The sequence below is a fragment of the Typopeltis vanoorti genome, chromosome 12 (genome assembly GCF_054136105.1).
Source record: "Typopeltis vanoorti isolate ZY-2024b chromosome 12, IOZ_Tvanoo_1.0, whole genome shotgun sequence".
In the NCBI taxonomy this organism is placed as follows: domain Eukaryota; kingdom Metazoa; phylum Arthropoda; class Arachnida; order Uropygi; family Thelyphonidae; genus Typopeltis; species Typopeltis vanoorti.
The window spans coordinates 26,785,782-26,803,385 of record NC_143560.1 but is presented as its reverse complement, the minus strand read 5'-3'; the positions used below and the strand labels follow the sequence as shown (position 1 = coordinate 26,803,385).

General features: G+C 35.1%; 1 protein-coding gene across 1 annotated transcript in view; it reads right to left on the bottom strand.

Annotated features, from left to right (window-relative positions):
* The window catches only part of xmas (RRM_XMAS2 and SAC3_GANP domain-containing protein xmas), a 523,534-nt gene that overhangs the window by 307,922 nt on the left and 198,008 nt on the right, over nucleotides 1-17,604 (bottom strand). Inside the window, exons 10-11 of the mRNA XM_090401436.1 lie at nucleotides 13,976-14,201; nucleotides 7,926-8,126 (exon numbers count right to left, since the gene is read on the bottom strand). Coding sequence (XP_090257562.1) covers nucleotides 7,926-8,126; nucleotides 13,976-14,201 — 427 coding nt within the window. The remainder of the gene's footprint in view (nucleotides 1-7,925; nucleotides 8,127-13,975; nucleotides 14,202-17,604) is intronic.

Genomic DNA, 17,604 nt, shown 5'->3' with positions numbered 1-17,604 from the left:
GGGATAATGTACATCCTTCTCTCACACCATATTTAACATTAACCCATCTTCCTGTACTTCCTTCAATTCTAATTGCTGACTTACAACTCAAATAAAGACTAAGTATTGCTTGAGATAATATCCCATTGACACCATATAACTGTCGTGTATTGAATAGCTTCTCTCTTGGCACCGTGTCATATGCCTTTTCCAGATCGACAACACTTAAATATAGATCTTTGTTATATTCCCATGCTTTCTCAACTATTTGTCGTAAAGTGAAGATCTGATCCTGACAGCCTCTATTTGGCCTGAATCCAGCTTGTTCTTCACCAAGCTTTTCTTCCACAATTCTTCTCAACCGTTTCTCAGGTATACTTGCATAAATCTTGCCAGAAACACTCAGTAGGGAAATACCTCTGTAATTCTCACATTCAGTTTTATTTCCCTTTTTATATATGGGTACTATGAGAGTTCTACTCCAATCATCAGGAATTCGTCCCTCTGTCCAGGCCTTTTGAGCTATGCAGTGCAGCCACTGTAACACTTTTATACCACCATACTTCAGCATTTCTGGTCAAATATCATCTACTCCTGCTGCCTTTCCACATTTCAAGCCTTTGATGGCTTTTCTACTTCAAGTATGGATATGTATTCCTGACTGTATGCCTGTTGAGTGTTTTTTTAGCACTGTGCTATCACTGCTTGTTTCATTTAGCAATTTTTCAAAGTAATTACTCCATACTTCAAGGATATCTTTTTCTCCCGTTTTCATGTCACCTTTATCATCTCTAACTCCTTTTACAGCACTCTTTCCTCCATTTCTAAGCTTGTTCAACAACCTCCAGAATATCTTACCACCTTATTGATATTTATTTTCTATATTCTTGCCAAATTCCTCCCACGACCTTTGTTTAGCTAGTTTTACACAGTGTTTAGCTTTCTTACATTTGTCTCTGTATTGGCAAGGGCACAAGCTGACTTATTTGCCAGGAACATGTGATATGCTTTCTTCTTTTCCTTCACTTCCTCTTTAACTTCCTGTGTCCACCATGGAGTTCTGATTTTTCTATCCTTGCAGGGCTGAATCAACCAGCATTTTCTTCAAGGCTTGCCACTGAATCTCCAAGGTTTGGTTGCTGTTCTCAAACTCTTTCATTTTTTCTTCAATAATCTTTGTGTATTTTAGTCTAAAGTTCACATCTGAGAGCTGCTCAACATTTATTCGCTATAAAACTTTCTTAAATGTTATTCTTTTCAATATGAAATACAATTTTATCTTGCTCAAGACTAAATAGTGATTACTTCCAATTTCAAATTCTCTGTACACTATGGTGTCCTGCACCAGGGAGAAAACATTACCTTACATCAAAAATGTTATGGACAAAGTAGTAATGCTACTCCATCAATTGATATATAAATGATGCCATGCCTAGATGAATCATCTGATCAATCAACATTATTAGTTGATGGATATGCCTTCTTTAATGTCATTTACTAATTTAACATTTAACATGTAAAGAGTATGTGTGTCCAATAAGTTGGACACACATAATACCACAACTGTTAATTATTAGTAATTCATTTGCCTCTAATGAAAGATTTCACTGAAACTGAAATGTCTCATTAATGTTAGCTTACACCTTTTAGTAATTAAAATATACCAACAAAATATATGATTCCACTCAATTACTGGTTTTTAATGTATTCTGAAACAACACATTCTTTTTATCCTCTCTACAGTTTTGGTTTCAATTGAAGCACACCCTATGTTTTGCAGCATGTCCACTGATATGCAAATCTTTTGTATCATACCCGAAGGTCAAGTACAGGAGATGATTCATCCTGGCCAGGCATGAACATGCTAAATTTTAATATGATTTTGTTATTTTATTGTACAATGAAACCTGTGGAGAATTTATGACTAAACAAACACACGTAATAACCACAGTAATAAGTTTAATCAGTAAATATTTCATCCTAAGTATCTTAGGACATCTTCACTACAGTTAATTCAAACAATACTAGGAATAACATACAGTTAGAGTGCATGATTACAATGGAATCCCAATATGTGTGCAGTAGCGTGTTATAGAATTAAATTAAAATATATCTGGAGAAAAAATCGGCATAGGACTACGGTAGTTAGTGACTTATATATCAGTTCTAAAGCCGGTACAAGATCTAGAGGGAATCTGCAATTTTTGTATACCAATGCTAGAAGCATTAGAAATAAGAGAGAAGAATTTTTGGCATTAGTCAGTAAAATCTCACCAAAAGTTGTAGGCATTAGTGAAACTTGGCTGTCAGCAGAAGATGTGGTCACTGGAATTGAATGTGATGGGTACAGTATTTTCAGGGAGGATAGAGAAGATAGAACAGGAGGAGGAGTACTGTTGATGATAGCTGATGTGTTGCAGCCAAAGAAAGTAGTATATCATGATGATAGACATGTGAATGAGAGTTCATTTGAGGCAGTCTGGTGCGAAATAGTGACCAATGCAACCAAATATACAGTTGGATGCTGCTATAGGCCAGGGAGTACAGGGGGAGATATTGAATTCATGCATCAGCAACTTAGTGCAATGAGTGAAGGCTTAGTGATTATTATGGGGGATTTTAATTATGGTGATATCAATTGGAAGGAGGAAATATCACGTAGCAAAAAGGAAATGGAGTTCATACATCTGCTACGAGATAATTACTTGAAACAGCATATAACTGAAGGGACACGTGGTGTGAGAGTGTTGGACCTGGTTATTGGTTCAGAGGTTATATGCATAAGTAAGGTGACCTCGTTACCTCCAGTTGGTGAAAGCGATCATGTGGTATTGACTTGGGAGGTTGCAAAATCTGTGGATTTTTCTATTAAGAAGGGGTATGTACGAAACTACAGGTTAGGCAATTATAACAAGCTTCGGAGTGAGCTTGCAGCCATCCCATGGCAGAACATATCGCAAGGGAAAGATGTTAGCAGTGCTTGGGATAAAATCAGCGGGTATCTGAGGAAAGCAATATCAGACTGTGTCCCCATGGTCAGGAGGTCAAACAAGGCAGGCATTAGATGGATGAGCAGTAGTATCAAGCTTGAACTACAAAAAAAGAAAATGTTATGGAGAATTTACAAGGAGAAGGGCGATCAGGACACCCATGAGCAGTACAAGGCTCAAGCTAGGAAGGTTACCAGCATAGTAAGAAAAGCTAAATCAGATTATGAGAAGACCTTAGCCAAAGAGATCAAGGGTAATCCCAAAGAGTTCTTCCGCTATGTGGCAAGTAAGAGGAAGAATGACTTCGGAAGGATAACCTTAGTGGGTGCTGATGGTATTGAGGTGACAAAATCAGATGTAATAGTCGAGTTACTGAGTGATCACTTCTCAAAAGTCTATCACCCAAGTGAGGATATCTCTATACCTATAGCAATACCTAATGTGAGAATTGAAGCTAAAGAATCAGAGGTATTAAATATATTGCGAAACTTAAATGCAAACACTGCGGTAGGCTTAGATGGAATATCAGCTCGGGTGTTGCGTGAATGTGCAAATGAATTGTCAACCCCTCTTACCTGGATATTTAATTTAAGTTTGAACTCTGGTATGGTCCCTAGGGAGTGGAAGTTAGGCAAAGTGGTTCCTTTGCATAAGGGTGGCTCTAAAACTGCAGTATTGAATTACAGACCAATCACCATCTCAGGAGTAGTGGTAAAAGTATTGGAAAAGTTGGTTAAAGACAAAATTCAAGAATGGGTGGATCAGGATATGATACTCTATAGAGGCCAACATGGTTTTGTTAAAGGTAGATCCTGCCTTAGCAATCTATTAACTATCCATAATAGAATAACATCAGAGTTGGACAAAGGAACTGGCTACACAGTGGTACTTCTGGATTTTGCTAAGGCTTTTGACAGGATACCCCATAGAACACTGTTACGCAAATTGGAGCAGATGGGAATGGATATTAAATTGGTGATATGGATAGGAGAATGGCTCAGGGAGAGATACCATAAGGTGGTGTATGGAGGAGCCGAGTCCAGAATGAGGCAGGTGACCAGTGGTGTGCCTCAGGGCTCTGTGCTTGGGCCAATGTTGTTTAATTTGTATATAAATGATATAGGAAACGGCTTAAAGGGAGATATTCAGTTGTTTGCTGATGATGCAAAGTTGTGTAGTGCAATAAAAAATCAAGCTGATGTTGAAAGTTTGCAGGAGGATTTAAATAGGCTGGTAAAATGGGCAAAAGAAAATGGATGTCAGTTCAATGTGGAAAAGTGTAAGGTCTTGCATTTTGGGATTAAAAGATTACCAGCTGTGTACTACATAGATGGAAAGGTACTCCAAGAGATTGATGAGGCTAGGGACTTGGGGGTGTTGGTGGATAAGGAGATGAAGTTCAGGGGACACATTGCTAAGGTGTCCAAGATTGCACATAGGATTACTTGGTTGTTGAGGAACACACTGACATCCAGAGATAAAGAGGTTATTATTCCCCTTTATAAAGCATTGATACTTCCACATTTGGATTACTGTGCTCAGGTCTGGTCACCTGGATTCCTTGGAGATGAGGAGGCTGTGGAGAGGGTTCAGAGAAGAGTGACCAAGTTGGTGAGTGATATAAAAAATGCTCCCTACATTGATAGATTGAGAGCTTGTGGATTGCAGAGATTGGTTGATAGGCGAAGAAGAGGGGATATGATAGAAACATTCAAATTACTAAAAGGTTTTTATAGGATTGATGCAGGGGAAATGTTTCAGCTGTGTGATAGTGATGGAAGAACAAGAGGTCATCTCTGGAAATTAAAGAAGAGTGTGGTTAACAAAGGTGTCAGAACAAGGTTTTTTGCCTGGAGGGTGGTGAATGAGTGGAATTCATTGCCTGACTTTGTTGTGGGCTCTTCATCTGTAAATGAATTCAAGAAGAGATATGACAGATATTGTTTTGCTAGTTTGGGTCTCCCGCGATGAGTCTACTGACTCCATGGAGATACCCGTAATAATAATAATAATAATAATAATAATAATAATAAAAAGAGATTACATTAAAATAAGATAACATATATAAAAATTATTTTAAACAATTTTGTATGACAATTTCTCATACTTTATTAATAGCAAGAATGCCATTACGGTTTAGATTTGGTTTGTGAAGTAGGGCTTCAGCGCTTTCTTTATATAAATGTTCATGTTTATATAGAGATCTATGTAGAAGTTTGGTCTTTTCCCAATGGATCCTATGGTTTGGGTTTTCAACTCCGTGATGTGTGAGGCCAGATTTTCTGCAGTTTGATAAGATGGATATAGTCTTGATGTTCCGAAATGCATTTATGAACAGATCTACCTGTCTGTCCATAGTAAGACAATTTACAGGAGCATGGAACCTCGTACACGATGCTACCTGGCGTGTACAAGGTTCCACTCTCCTGTAAATTGTCTTACCATGGACAGACAGGTAGATCTGTTCATAACCGCATTTCGGAACATCAAGATTATATCCGTCTTATCAAACTGCAGAAAATCTGGCCTCGCACAACACGGAGTTGAAAATCCAAACCATACGATCCATTGGGAAAAGACCAAACTTCTACATAGATCTCTATATAAACATGAACATTTATATAAAGAAAGCGCTGAAGCCCTACTTCACAGACCAAATCTAAACCGTAATGGCGTTCTTGCTATTAATAAAGTATGGGAAATTGTCATACAAAATTGTTTAAAATAATTTTTATATATGTTATCTTATTTTAATTGTAATCTTTTTTTTTTCCTTCAGATATATTTTAATTTAATTCTATAACACGCTACTGCACACATATTGGAATTCCATTGTAATCATGCACTCTAACTGTATGTTATTCCTAGTATTATTTGAATTAACTGTACTGACGATGTCCTAAGATACTTAGGATGAAATATTTACTTATTAAAACTTATTACTGTGGTTATTACATGTGTTTGTTTAGTCGATTCTGTTATTGATGCCATTGTTTACTTCCCTAATTCTGCTCAAACTCTCATGTCTGTCACCTGCAGTCTTTGACCAACTGTTTTAACTCAACTGTCCAATCTGTAAGTTAAAAATAGCTTGAACCCTCTCTTGCAGTATGCAAGAGAGGGTTCAAGCTTTGGTATTAAGGCTAATTTCTCTCTTATTACATATAAATTTATTCAACTACCTCTCTGACATACCAGCTTTACCTATGCTATTGTCTATTTCCATATTTACTTAGCCATCGCCACTAAAATTTGTGCCTAAATAGCTGAAATATTATACTTGTTCTACAGGTTCACAACTGGAAATGTAGATGATGTTTGCTATGTTGATTTCCAAGTTTGTTACAGCAGTTATGCATGCAATTTAGTTAAAGAATCCCAAAGAAGTGTACTTGATTTATTCAGGAGTAAAACATCACCTGAATAAAGTAAAGAGCTGAGATTAACATCTCCAAGTTTGACATCATGTTATAATGCGATTTTCCTTCATAATATAATTGATACAGATGGTGTATGCAAGTGGGGATAGCATGCATCCTTGTCTTATTCTTCTTTTAACATTAAACAACCTTTCTGCAACTCCATACTTTCTAACTGCTGACTTAGCTTAAACACAGACTATGTATTTGTTTGGTATGATTTGCCATTTACAGCAAAGAATGGTATAATTGTAGAGTTGTGAACAGCCTTTATCCTGGAATCTCATCATATTCTTTTCAAGATCTACAAAATGTAAATACAGTTTTTTATTACATTACTGTTATTTCTAACTTTTTGAAAGTAAAAATATGATCCTGACATTCATTATTTGACCTGAACTCATATTATTCTTTATCTTTATTCACACTTAAATTGCTAAAAAAAAAGGAGATGTTTTTTCTTGCAATTGCTTCAAGCTCTAATCTTTCTTGACATGAACCATCACATTCTTATACCACCCTGAATATTTTAAATACTCTATATTATATCCATAGTGATGCCCAAATAACTCTCTAAAAATTTTTTCAAGCGTAGATGTGTGCAATCCTACTTTCATACAGACTTTTTTTTTAATTCTCTCCATCTTACATCAACTTAGTGGTCATCAAAAAATGGCACATTCATTTTTAGGTGACAGATGACTTTCATTGCTTAGGTAGAAGCCAGAAGGCTTTTAGTACCCTCTCCTTATTGTAGGACAGAAGTTCTATGTTTTGTCTCTACAGAACAGATAATCTATTCCTCCACCTCACCCCATACTAAAACGTGCTATAGGTTTCAAAAATTTTATGGGTGCAAGTGACAGTTAAAAGAAATAAATCACAAGATCTGCTGCTATAAGAGTAATGGCCTATAGATAATCTATTCCTCCACCTCACTCCATACTAAAATGTACTATAGGTTTCAAAAATTTATGGGCACAAGTGACAGTTAAAAGAAATAAATCACAAGTTCTACTGCTATAAGAGGAATGCTTCATTTATATGGATTTTCATAAAAAGCTTTGAAGTACAGGTATTTTTTTTTGTCTTCTACAAGTGCATTCTCCACAATACCAGTAGACTATAAATTAAATGGCAATTCAAATTTGATTGGAAATCACATTAAAAAATGTATGTAGTGCATCAAAAATTTTCTTCTTCCCCTCAGTCTTCAGAATTTTGAGAGGCTCTTTATAAAAGTTTGATAAATAAATCTCTGCAGTATAATGATGTTATTTTGGACAGTTATTCAAAGAGGAGAGGAGATTACAACCAGAATTGTGTATCTGAAGAGCAAATTTAGAACTTTATGTCAAATGGATAGGGCATGTTCAGCAGAAAATGAAATTACAGTAATATGAGAAAAAACAACAACAGACAATCTGTGCTTCACAGTTTCACAAAGCAAAGAATAAAACTATGAATAATTGTTTTAAATAAATTAGGAAAATTTAGTACAGACAGTATTAGTTGTTGCACTAATAATAAATCTTACCTCTCCTACAGAAACTTTTCTTTTACTCTCTATTAAAATATATGCTCTTGTTGTTAAAGGAGGTGATGCTGGAATTACAAAGGCTGATCTGTCGAGTTTTACATATTTTTCAACAGTTTTCAAATTTAACCAATGGCAAAACTGTTCAACTTCCTTGATATCTTCAAATGCCAAAATGCGAAGTAACTCTTCGAGAGGATACTGAGCATGAATGAACAAAATATATTAAATATTATTTTACATTCTGAATTCAACAGATGTAACATTATTTGTCATATAAAATTAATATCATAGGATTCATTAAAATTAATTAACTACATACAAAAATAAACTGAACTAAAATTAAGATCAAATATTTGGATAATTGCTAGTTAAATAATGAAGGTGTAAAAATCTTTTGAAACATCTACATAAAACAAAGAAAGCAGATTTACAAATATTGTTCATAAGTATGATACACACACACACACACACACACACACACACACACACACACACACACACACACACACACACACACACACACACACTCTCTCAGATGTAGGATGGTAGCACAATACTACATACTGATTTTACATTACTGCTAGCAAACAACAGTCTTCTAAATCAATCTATTATTTTCAAGTATCCAATACTGTCAAGTCTTACATTTCAGACTTCTAAGGCATCAATTCACCTAGATCTTGGTCTTTCTCTGTCTTTTTTCCTACTATCCTACTTTGTTAACCTCTCTTCTTCCATTCTGTGTTTAACTAACCAATCTGTTCCCATCTTCTTGAATGCACTGATATCAAGTTCTTGTCTAATTTATTCATTTTCAATATCATTCTGCCATCGATATTCATTACACTAATTTTTCTCAATATTATCACATCTTCGCCCTGTCTGTGATCAAGACTAGAGATAAGGCAAGACCAGATTAGAAACGAAACAAATTGTTTCATTTCTAATCTTGTTTATTCTAATTTTCTTCTAATTTCTAATCTTAAGATAAAACAAGATTAGAAATGAAACAGTTTGTTTCATTTCTGACCTAACTCTCAGAAAGAAAGTTAAAATTGCTTTGAACAGTATCATCATGTATACTACTAGTTTACTGTTTTAACTAATTTCAATCTTATTCCATATAAATTTATTCAAATGGCACTCCATAACAGAAAAAGATAATATAATAAGCTTTGCTTGTTCTATTATCTATTTCCATATTTAATTTGCTATCTTTTATGATAATGGTACATTTTTCTCTGTAACCTCTTAGAAAATATGCTAAAATAAGAACTTAAATCTGGAACTTTCAATATTATTTTTTTCTTTTCCTTCTTGATTTTGTAATGGGGTTTTCATTTTTCAATCCTTGCAGAAAATTTCAGTGCATGCATTTGGATGATTCAATAAATGTTTTCTTCAGATTTTTTCATTGGTATTAAGGTTTGATTCATATTTCTATTATTTCATGCCTTTTCCAATAATTCTTATATATCTAAGAATAGTTCACCTCTAAAATCTAAATGTTAAATATGTATATACATATACATATTTAACACTTGCAACCTGCTTAAAAGCTACTTCAAATCCCCTGTATATTCTTGAGTCTGATTGAACATACCACTATCAACAATAACATAGTCATGAGACTTTTCTTATTAATTGTTTGTCTTCTTCTCCATGTGAATTTGTGCCTATCTTTATGCTGGAATATTGTATTACTGATGACTAGTCCACATTCTGAACAGAAATCAAGCAGGACTTGCCATTATTATTATATTATTAACTTTGCTCTTTTCACAAAATTTTCCAAAAATATTTCTATATGTCTAGGATTAATTTCCTACTCTCCTACTGTTGTTTACACCTACAACAAGAACACCAGCTTTATCTTTTTTGTGTGTGTGTGTCAAGAAAAAAGATAATAGAAAAAATCTACAGACAGAAATGAATCACTCGGCCAATTCCTCATTTTAAAATTTCCCACATTATTCTACTTGAAACTACCTGCCATTTAAAGAAGTTTACAAATTCTGTTTCTACTCCCTCTTCCCATCACTGACTGCTGTTGCCTGAATCTTCTTCTGGTGCTATCTTCTATCGAAGGTCAGCAATCATCTTGGCGAACAAACGGCGTTCTTGAGTTAATTTGAGCAGTTGTATGCTGTCCACTCTTTCCTGTCCACGTCTTGATGTTGTCAAACCAAGATATTCTTTTTCTTCTTCTAGCTCCTTTGCAATCAGTTCTTCCTACCAAAATAGTTTGTAGAGGTTGGTATTTGCCGTTTCTCATGATGTGACCAAAATATGATGTTTTTCGTTTCTTGATTGTTTTTGTATGAGATCTTTGGCTTTGCCAATGGATTTTAAGACATCTTCATTGGTAATTTTTTCTGTACATGATATCTTTAGCATTCTTCTATATAGCCACATCTCCAAAGCTTCAATGAGTCAAGTTTCTTGACTCATTGAAGAAATCATCTATCAAGAAACTTGCACAAATGCAAGTTTCTTGATGGTTGCCGCCTTCAATGTCCATGTTTCAACTCCATAGAGTAGAATGGACCAGAAGTAACATTTCAGCATTCAGCATCTGACTTCTATGTTTAGATCTTTATTGCAGAATAATGTTCTCATTTTCATGAAGGACTGCAGTGCAACTTCATTCCTTGTCTTTATATCTATTTCAGGATCCCACCGTTCATTAAGCCAGCAACTGAGATATTTGTACCTTGACACTTGATCAATATTTTTCCCATTGAGTGTCAGTTTCATTGATGAGGTTGGATGTTTGCTGATGACCATGTATTTCGTCTTGTTCATGATTATATTTATTCCCATGCTTCGGCTTTCTATGTATACTTCTATGTATACTCTGTCAATGAGTTTTTGGAGATCAGTGATGTTATCTGTAATTAGCATGGTGTCATCTGCATATCATAGGTTATTAATAATCTTTCCGTTTATTGTGATTCCCTCTGGACATTCTTCTAATGCCTTTTTAAAGATTACCTCTGAGTATATGTTGAACAAAAGTGGTGAGAGCATGCATCCTTGTCTCACTCCTCTTTTGATGTTAATACCACTGCTGGTAATGTTGTCTAACTGAATGGTAGCTAACTGATGCCACATATAATATCTTAAATATATTTAGAAGTTTCCTGATCATTTTTTTCCTTCTTTATCTTTACCAGTTACATCTAAGTGATTTACCTATAAATCACTTTACTTTACCATCACCAATTCATATGTGATGGTGCCTTCTTCAATTCTGTGGTTTGTTCCAGTAGCTAAGTATTTCTAAGTTTCCTGACATGTCAAGTATTTGATCCAAATAATATTAACAAGCGACCAGATAAGGAAATTAGGAAGTTATTATTCCTCTTTATAAGGTCTTTATATGACACATCTAGACCACTGTGTTGGATAGAGAAAATGGATATATATATCATTCTCTCTCTCTATATATATACCATGGATATACAGGGTGTTCGGGATAAATTTGACAGTTTCGTAAGGAAAAAGAAAATCTTCTTTGTATCTATTAAATTTAATGAATTGACAAAAAAACATTACAGGCAGAGTTAATTACAATACTATCAACAAGATTTACTCAAAATAACCACCATTAGCATCGATCACAGCTTCAATTCTGCTTCGGAACCTCGAACAAGCTGATGCTACAGTCTCCCTGGGAAGGGCCGCAAAAACTGTTTTAATTTTATCCATTAACTGGGCTTTTGTATTACTGGAAGTGCGATTGGTGTCTTTTTCAACTGCGCCCCATACAAAATAATCCATGGGGTTAAGGTCTGGGGAGTTTGGAGGCCAAACATTTGGACTGGTGAAGTCGTAGAAATTTTCAGACAACCATTTTTGACTTTTCCCAGAGGTGTGGCAAGGGGCCGAATCCTGCTGCCATACATACGGCCTACCATTGGCTACCCTTGTTATCCAGGGCTTGACTACAGTTAGCAACTCCACGAACAAAGCCCGAATTCCAATGCCAGGGTTCTTCAACACCTGTTCCTGCAGATTTGCGAGGAATTCTGCTGTACGAACGCAATCAGATCGTCTGCTAGGGATCTTTCTTCTTGCTACATCCTCGTAGTCACCATTGCAAGTCTCTAGTTCATGCCTGATTGTTTTTACTGTATTCAGGGAGCATTGGGCAGCAGTCGTAATATCCTTATTTTGATGGCGGGCACGAATCATCATGATACAAGTTATTCTCTTCCATGATTCAGGTGGGTTCCAGCTATCCATCCTTTCTGACATCTTGTATATGAATGAAGAAGGGTCCAAACTTTTAAATGAAGAGAAGTGTGTGTTAATACATGTAACTTACGGAAAAATATAATTAATTATAAATATGTCAAATTTATCCCGAACACCCTGTATATACTTCTGGATTTTGGCAAGGTATTTGGCAGAATTCCATATTGGAGGTTGTTATAAACAAGCAAAGGTATAAATATGCAAAACAGGCTGGTGAGATGAATGGAAGAACAGTTGACTAACAGGTATCAGACAACAATGTAGGGAGGTGTTGAGTTTAAGATGATGATGACTAGTGGATACTTCAGGATTCCGTACTTGGGTTATTGTTGTTTAACTTGGATATTAATGATATTGGAAAATGTCTAGAGGATAATATCAAGTTATTTGCTAATGATGCAAATTTGGAAATGGTTATAAGATATAGCCATCTAAATATGGTTTGTTCAAATTATCCTGCAGTGCTGGCTAATTTGAACAAACTGTTTCTATGGACAAAAAGATAATGAGTAACTAGCAAAAAGTTATGCCTTTTGGAATGAGAGCATTATAGGTAGAATATTATATTAATGGGAATTTGCTGCAAATGGTTGAAGGTTAAGGGTCACATTGCTAAGGTGGCCAAGACAGTACACTGGATAACAGCAATGCTGAAGGGAACAATGATTTATACAAATAAGGTTACAGGACTTTGATAAAAACCACATCCACAACTGTACTCAGATATAACCTTCTGATACCATGGAGGTGAAGAGATAGTCAAAGAGATTCACAGACTGCAATAACAGATGATATCTAGCCTACAGATTTGTGCATATGAGAAAAGAATGAAGAAATGTGATCTCCAAAGTTTGAGAAATGGATGGATAGCAAGATTTTTTTCCAGTTCATGTTGCATGGAGGAAGACCTCAGGTCATTCCTGGAGGTAGTAAGGAGATAGAAAGATTTTTTTCAGTTCATGTTGCATGGAGGAAGATCTCAGGGTCATCCATGGAGACTGGGTGAGAATGGATTAAGTACAGTATGTAAGGTCCAAGTTATTCTCAAGTTGTGTGTATGGCGAGTGAACAGAATGGACTACTATTCATAGCCCATTACTACTATCTTTAGTAAATGTTCAAGTGTTATGATATGTATGTAGGGACTGAGTGACAAGAGATATTATTATCATGTGGAGTCTAATTATTATTATGAGGAGTCAGATAATGATATGTTATAGCCATTTAAACTTAACAGATTATAATAATGAACAAAACATGTGAGCAAAAATATCAAGGACAAAGTTAAAGTCTTAGTCTTCCCAACCAAGAGAAAAAAAAAAATAAAACGGAAACAAAAAAGCCACTTGAAACCCTAAAATATCATAACTGTAGCAATTAATTACACACAGTGCAGTTAAATTTTAATCAATTCAAAACTTGTTTCTTCCTTTATTTGTGTGCATTTTATTGAAAGTTTTTTTGCCTATAAAGAAATATGGCTGATTCTCAATTGAAATCTGGACCAAAGCTCAAAAAGGATAAACATCTTAAAAACTTATTGAATGTACACGATACTTTATAGAAGAACTAAGTAAATATGGGAGTTTTATTATGTTATCTTATGTAAATAAGATTTATTAAAGTAAATGTTATTTTGTTTTATTTTATAGTCATTTTTTTAAAACTACATGATTCATTTAATTTTAAATAGTATGTATCTATATATGAGGCATCCTAATAATATAAGTACTACTTATAAAGATTTTTATTTTATTATTATTGGCCTTACTTTATAAATCACTTACCTGTCCTGAATGATTTGGCTGACAAAATGCCTTAAGTATAACCTGTATTGCTCTAATACGAACTTGCGTAAAGTAGCGATGCATTATACATGCATTTAGGTAAGAAGCTTCACGAACGAGCTTAAAGAATTTAACATAATTATTGCTGTTCAATGCTGAAAACACACGAACAGCAAATGTGACTTCTTCAGACTCTTGAATAGAATGAGGTAGCTGTTGAACTCGCCTGAAAATGAAGAAATTTTATCATTTTAATAACTATTTGGAATAATAAATGATAAACAAAGAATGAAATTAAAGTTATCCATTTTTCCATAGCATTATGATTATTACGACAGGATCATGGATATTGAGCTCTCATTATGATAGCTTGATGATTAATATTGAATCAGAAAATAATTTCCATGAGCTATATGTGCACACACGTACATACATCATACATACATACAAACACACATATATATATATATATATATTTATAAAGAGATCTAATGACTAAAACCGAGAATAACTGTAAGGCTTTAATGATATAAAACACTACTAGTTTCGGCTTTTGACAGCCTGAAAAAAGAAATTAATTACCTTTCACATGTCTTTAGACAAAATGGATATTCTGATAGAACCATTAAAAACTTCCTTCTAGATCCTCCTAGCCACTGCACTGAAGAAATAACCAATATTAAGGATAATATCTCTATCCCATAAATCAGTTCAGTGTCTCAAAAATTAACTAGAGTTCTTAAGAAATACAATATCAGGACTTTATTTACTACACTTCCAAAAATCCGCTCTCTAGTAAGTCATCCGAAGCCTCATCATCATAATCTGAAATATCCTGGCATGTACAAGATATGGTGTGACTGTAATATCCCTTATTTTGGTCAAACAGATAAATCTATTGAATTACGTATAGAGGAGCATAAGAGAGACATCTCTTACAAAAAAACATGTGCCAGTGCTTTGTCTAGTCACGTTCTGTTCTCAAACAATCCTGATGATGAACACCAGGGTCATTCAGTCTGCTGAAATAGATCCAAAAACATCTTTCGTTGCCATGATGAGTTTGAAAGAAAAACTGTGAAGTACAGAGAAATCATCCTTAATCATGAACATTTAAATAACAATTTGAGCTACAACCTCCCAGATAGCCATTTTGCTGTTGTTCAGTACTGGCGTTCATGAGAGACTGCAAGCATGCACTCACCAAACAATGCCACGATTGAAAGAACAACTTAAATGTAACTACAACGTTTTTTCATGTTAATTATGTACTGCAATTTTTTCCTGTGTTTCTCAGTTTTCTTAAGCTTCAGTATTTCTAATGCTGTTTCCTATTTTTAAAAGACACCTGAGGAAGACTGTCAAAAGCCGAAACTAGTAATGTGTTATACCATTAAAACATTACAATTCTCACAGTGCTTAAGGGTCAAAGCTGTATAACTGAGTGGAGACCTCCACATAGCCTTTAAAGGAATGCGGAGAACCGACCAGGGATTCTGACCTAATGTCCACTCCTCACCTTCTCGTGGTGCACCCTGTTGGGTATCTACCTGGATACTGAACGAACGAGGATGGGCTGGCAATTTGGGATTTAGCCGACCAAATTGTAATTCTTATTGGCTTAAACCAAATTACAAAATGATGGTACAACATGACAAAATTTCATGCCGGCTGGGGCATCGCCCGGTTAAACAAGGCCCCTGTTGATTTCACCAGGGAACCAGAGTGAACAGCGAAAAGTCAGCTACTGGAACAAATCTGAAACAACACCCCAACTCAACATCACCAGAGTTAAAGATTGGTACTATCAACATAAGAAGCCTGAACAGCAAAGAAATGGAGCTAGCTGAGGAATTAGATAAGTACTAGATCGACATAATAGAGGTAACTGAAACAAAAAATACAAAAACTGTTGAGATCTTTTTAAGCAATAAATACAAAATGTTATATTCAGGCAATGATAATCAAGGAAAAGAAGGAGTAGCCATTGTATTCAACACTAAATACAAGGCTAATCTTCTTGAATGGCAGGCAGTCTCAAGTAGAGTGATGTGGGCAAATATCAGAATGGGGAACTGGACAATGAGACTTATTTGTGCCTATGGTCCCGCAAAAGGTTCTACTAAGGTAGAAGTGGAGGAATTTTTTGAGGATTTAGAGAAAGCAACTGACACAATGAAAAAGGAAAATTTGGTCCTTGTTAGGGATCTAAATATTAGAGTAGGAAATGATTGTCAGACATACAAAAATATATTGGGAAAATTTGGAGAAAAGAGCAAAGCTAATAATAACGGCAAATATTTGTTGGATTTCTGCTCAGGACATGGACTGGTTATTATTAACACCATGTTCAAACATAAAAATGTGCACAAATTCACATGGAGAGAAGAGGCTAGGAATAAGAAAAGTCTCATTGACTCTGTTATTGTTGATAGTGATGTTTTCTCCCTTGTGCAGGACACCATAGTGTACAGAGGATTTGAAATTGGAAGTGATCACTATTTAGTCTTGAGCAGGATAAAATCGAATTTCATATTGAAAAGAATAACATGTTAGAAAGTTTTAAAGCAAATAAAAGTTGAGCAGCTCTCAGATGTGAACTGTAGACTAAAATACACAAAGATTATTGAAGAAAAAATGAAAGAGTTTGAGAATAGGAACCAAACTTTAGAGATTCAGTGGCAAGCCTCGAAGAAAACCCTGATTCATTCAGCAAGAGAGGCATGTGGTGAGGTTGTCTGCAAAGATAGAAAAATCAGAACTCCATGGTGGACATAGGAAGTTAAAGAGGCAGTGAAGGAAAAGAAGAAAGCATATCAAATGTTTCTGACAAATAAGTCAGCTAGTGCTCTTAGAGTATACAGAGACAAATGTAAGAAAGCAAAACACTGTGTAAAACTAGCTAAACAAAAGTCATGGGAAGACTTTGGCAAGAACATAGAAAATATATATCAAGAAGGTGGTAAGATATTCTGGAGGTTGTTGAAGAAGCTTAGAAATGGAGGAAAGAGTGCAGTAAAAGGAGTTAGAGATGATAAAGGTGACATGAAAACGGGAGAAAACAATATCCTTGAAGTATGGGGTAATTACTTCGAAAAATTGCTAAATGAAACAAGCAGTGATAGCACAGTGGTAAAAAACACTCACCAGGCATACAGTCAGGAATACATATCCATACTTGAAGTAGCAAAAGCCATCAAAGGCTTAAAAATGTGGAAAGGCAGCAGGCGTAGATGATATTCGACCAGAAATGCTGAAGTATGGTGGTATAAAAGTCTTGCAGTGGCTGCATTGCATAGTCCAGAAGGCCTGGACAGAGGGACGAATTCCCGATGATTGGAGTAGAGCTCTCATTGTACCCATATATAAAAAGGTAAATGAAACAATGTAAAAATTACAGAGGTATTTCCCTACTGAGTGTTCCTGGTAAGATATATGCAAGTATACCTGAGAAACGGTTGAGAAGAATTGTAGAAGAAAAGCTTGGTGAAGAACAAGCTGGATTCAGGCCAAATAGAGGCTGTCAGGATCAGATCTTCACTTTACGACAAATAGTGGAGAAATCATGGGAATATAACAAAGATATCTATTTGAGTTTTGTAGATCTGGAAAAGGAATATGATAAGGTG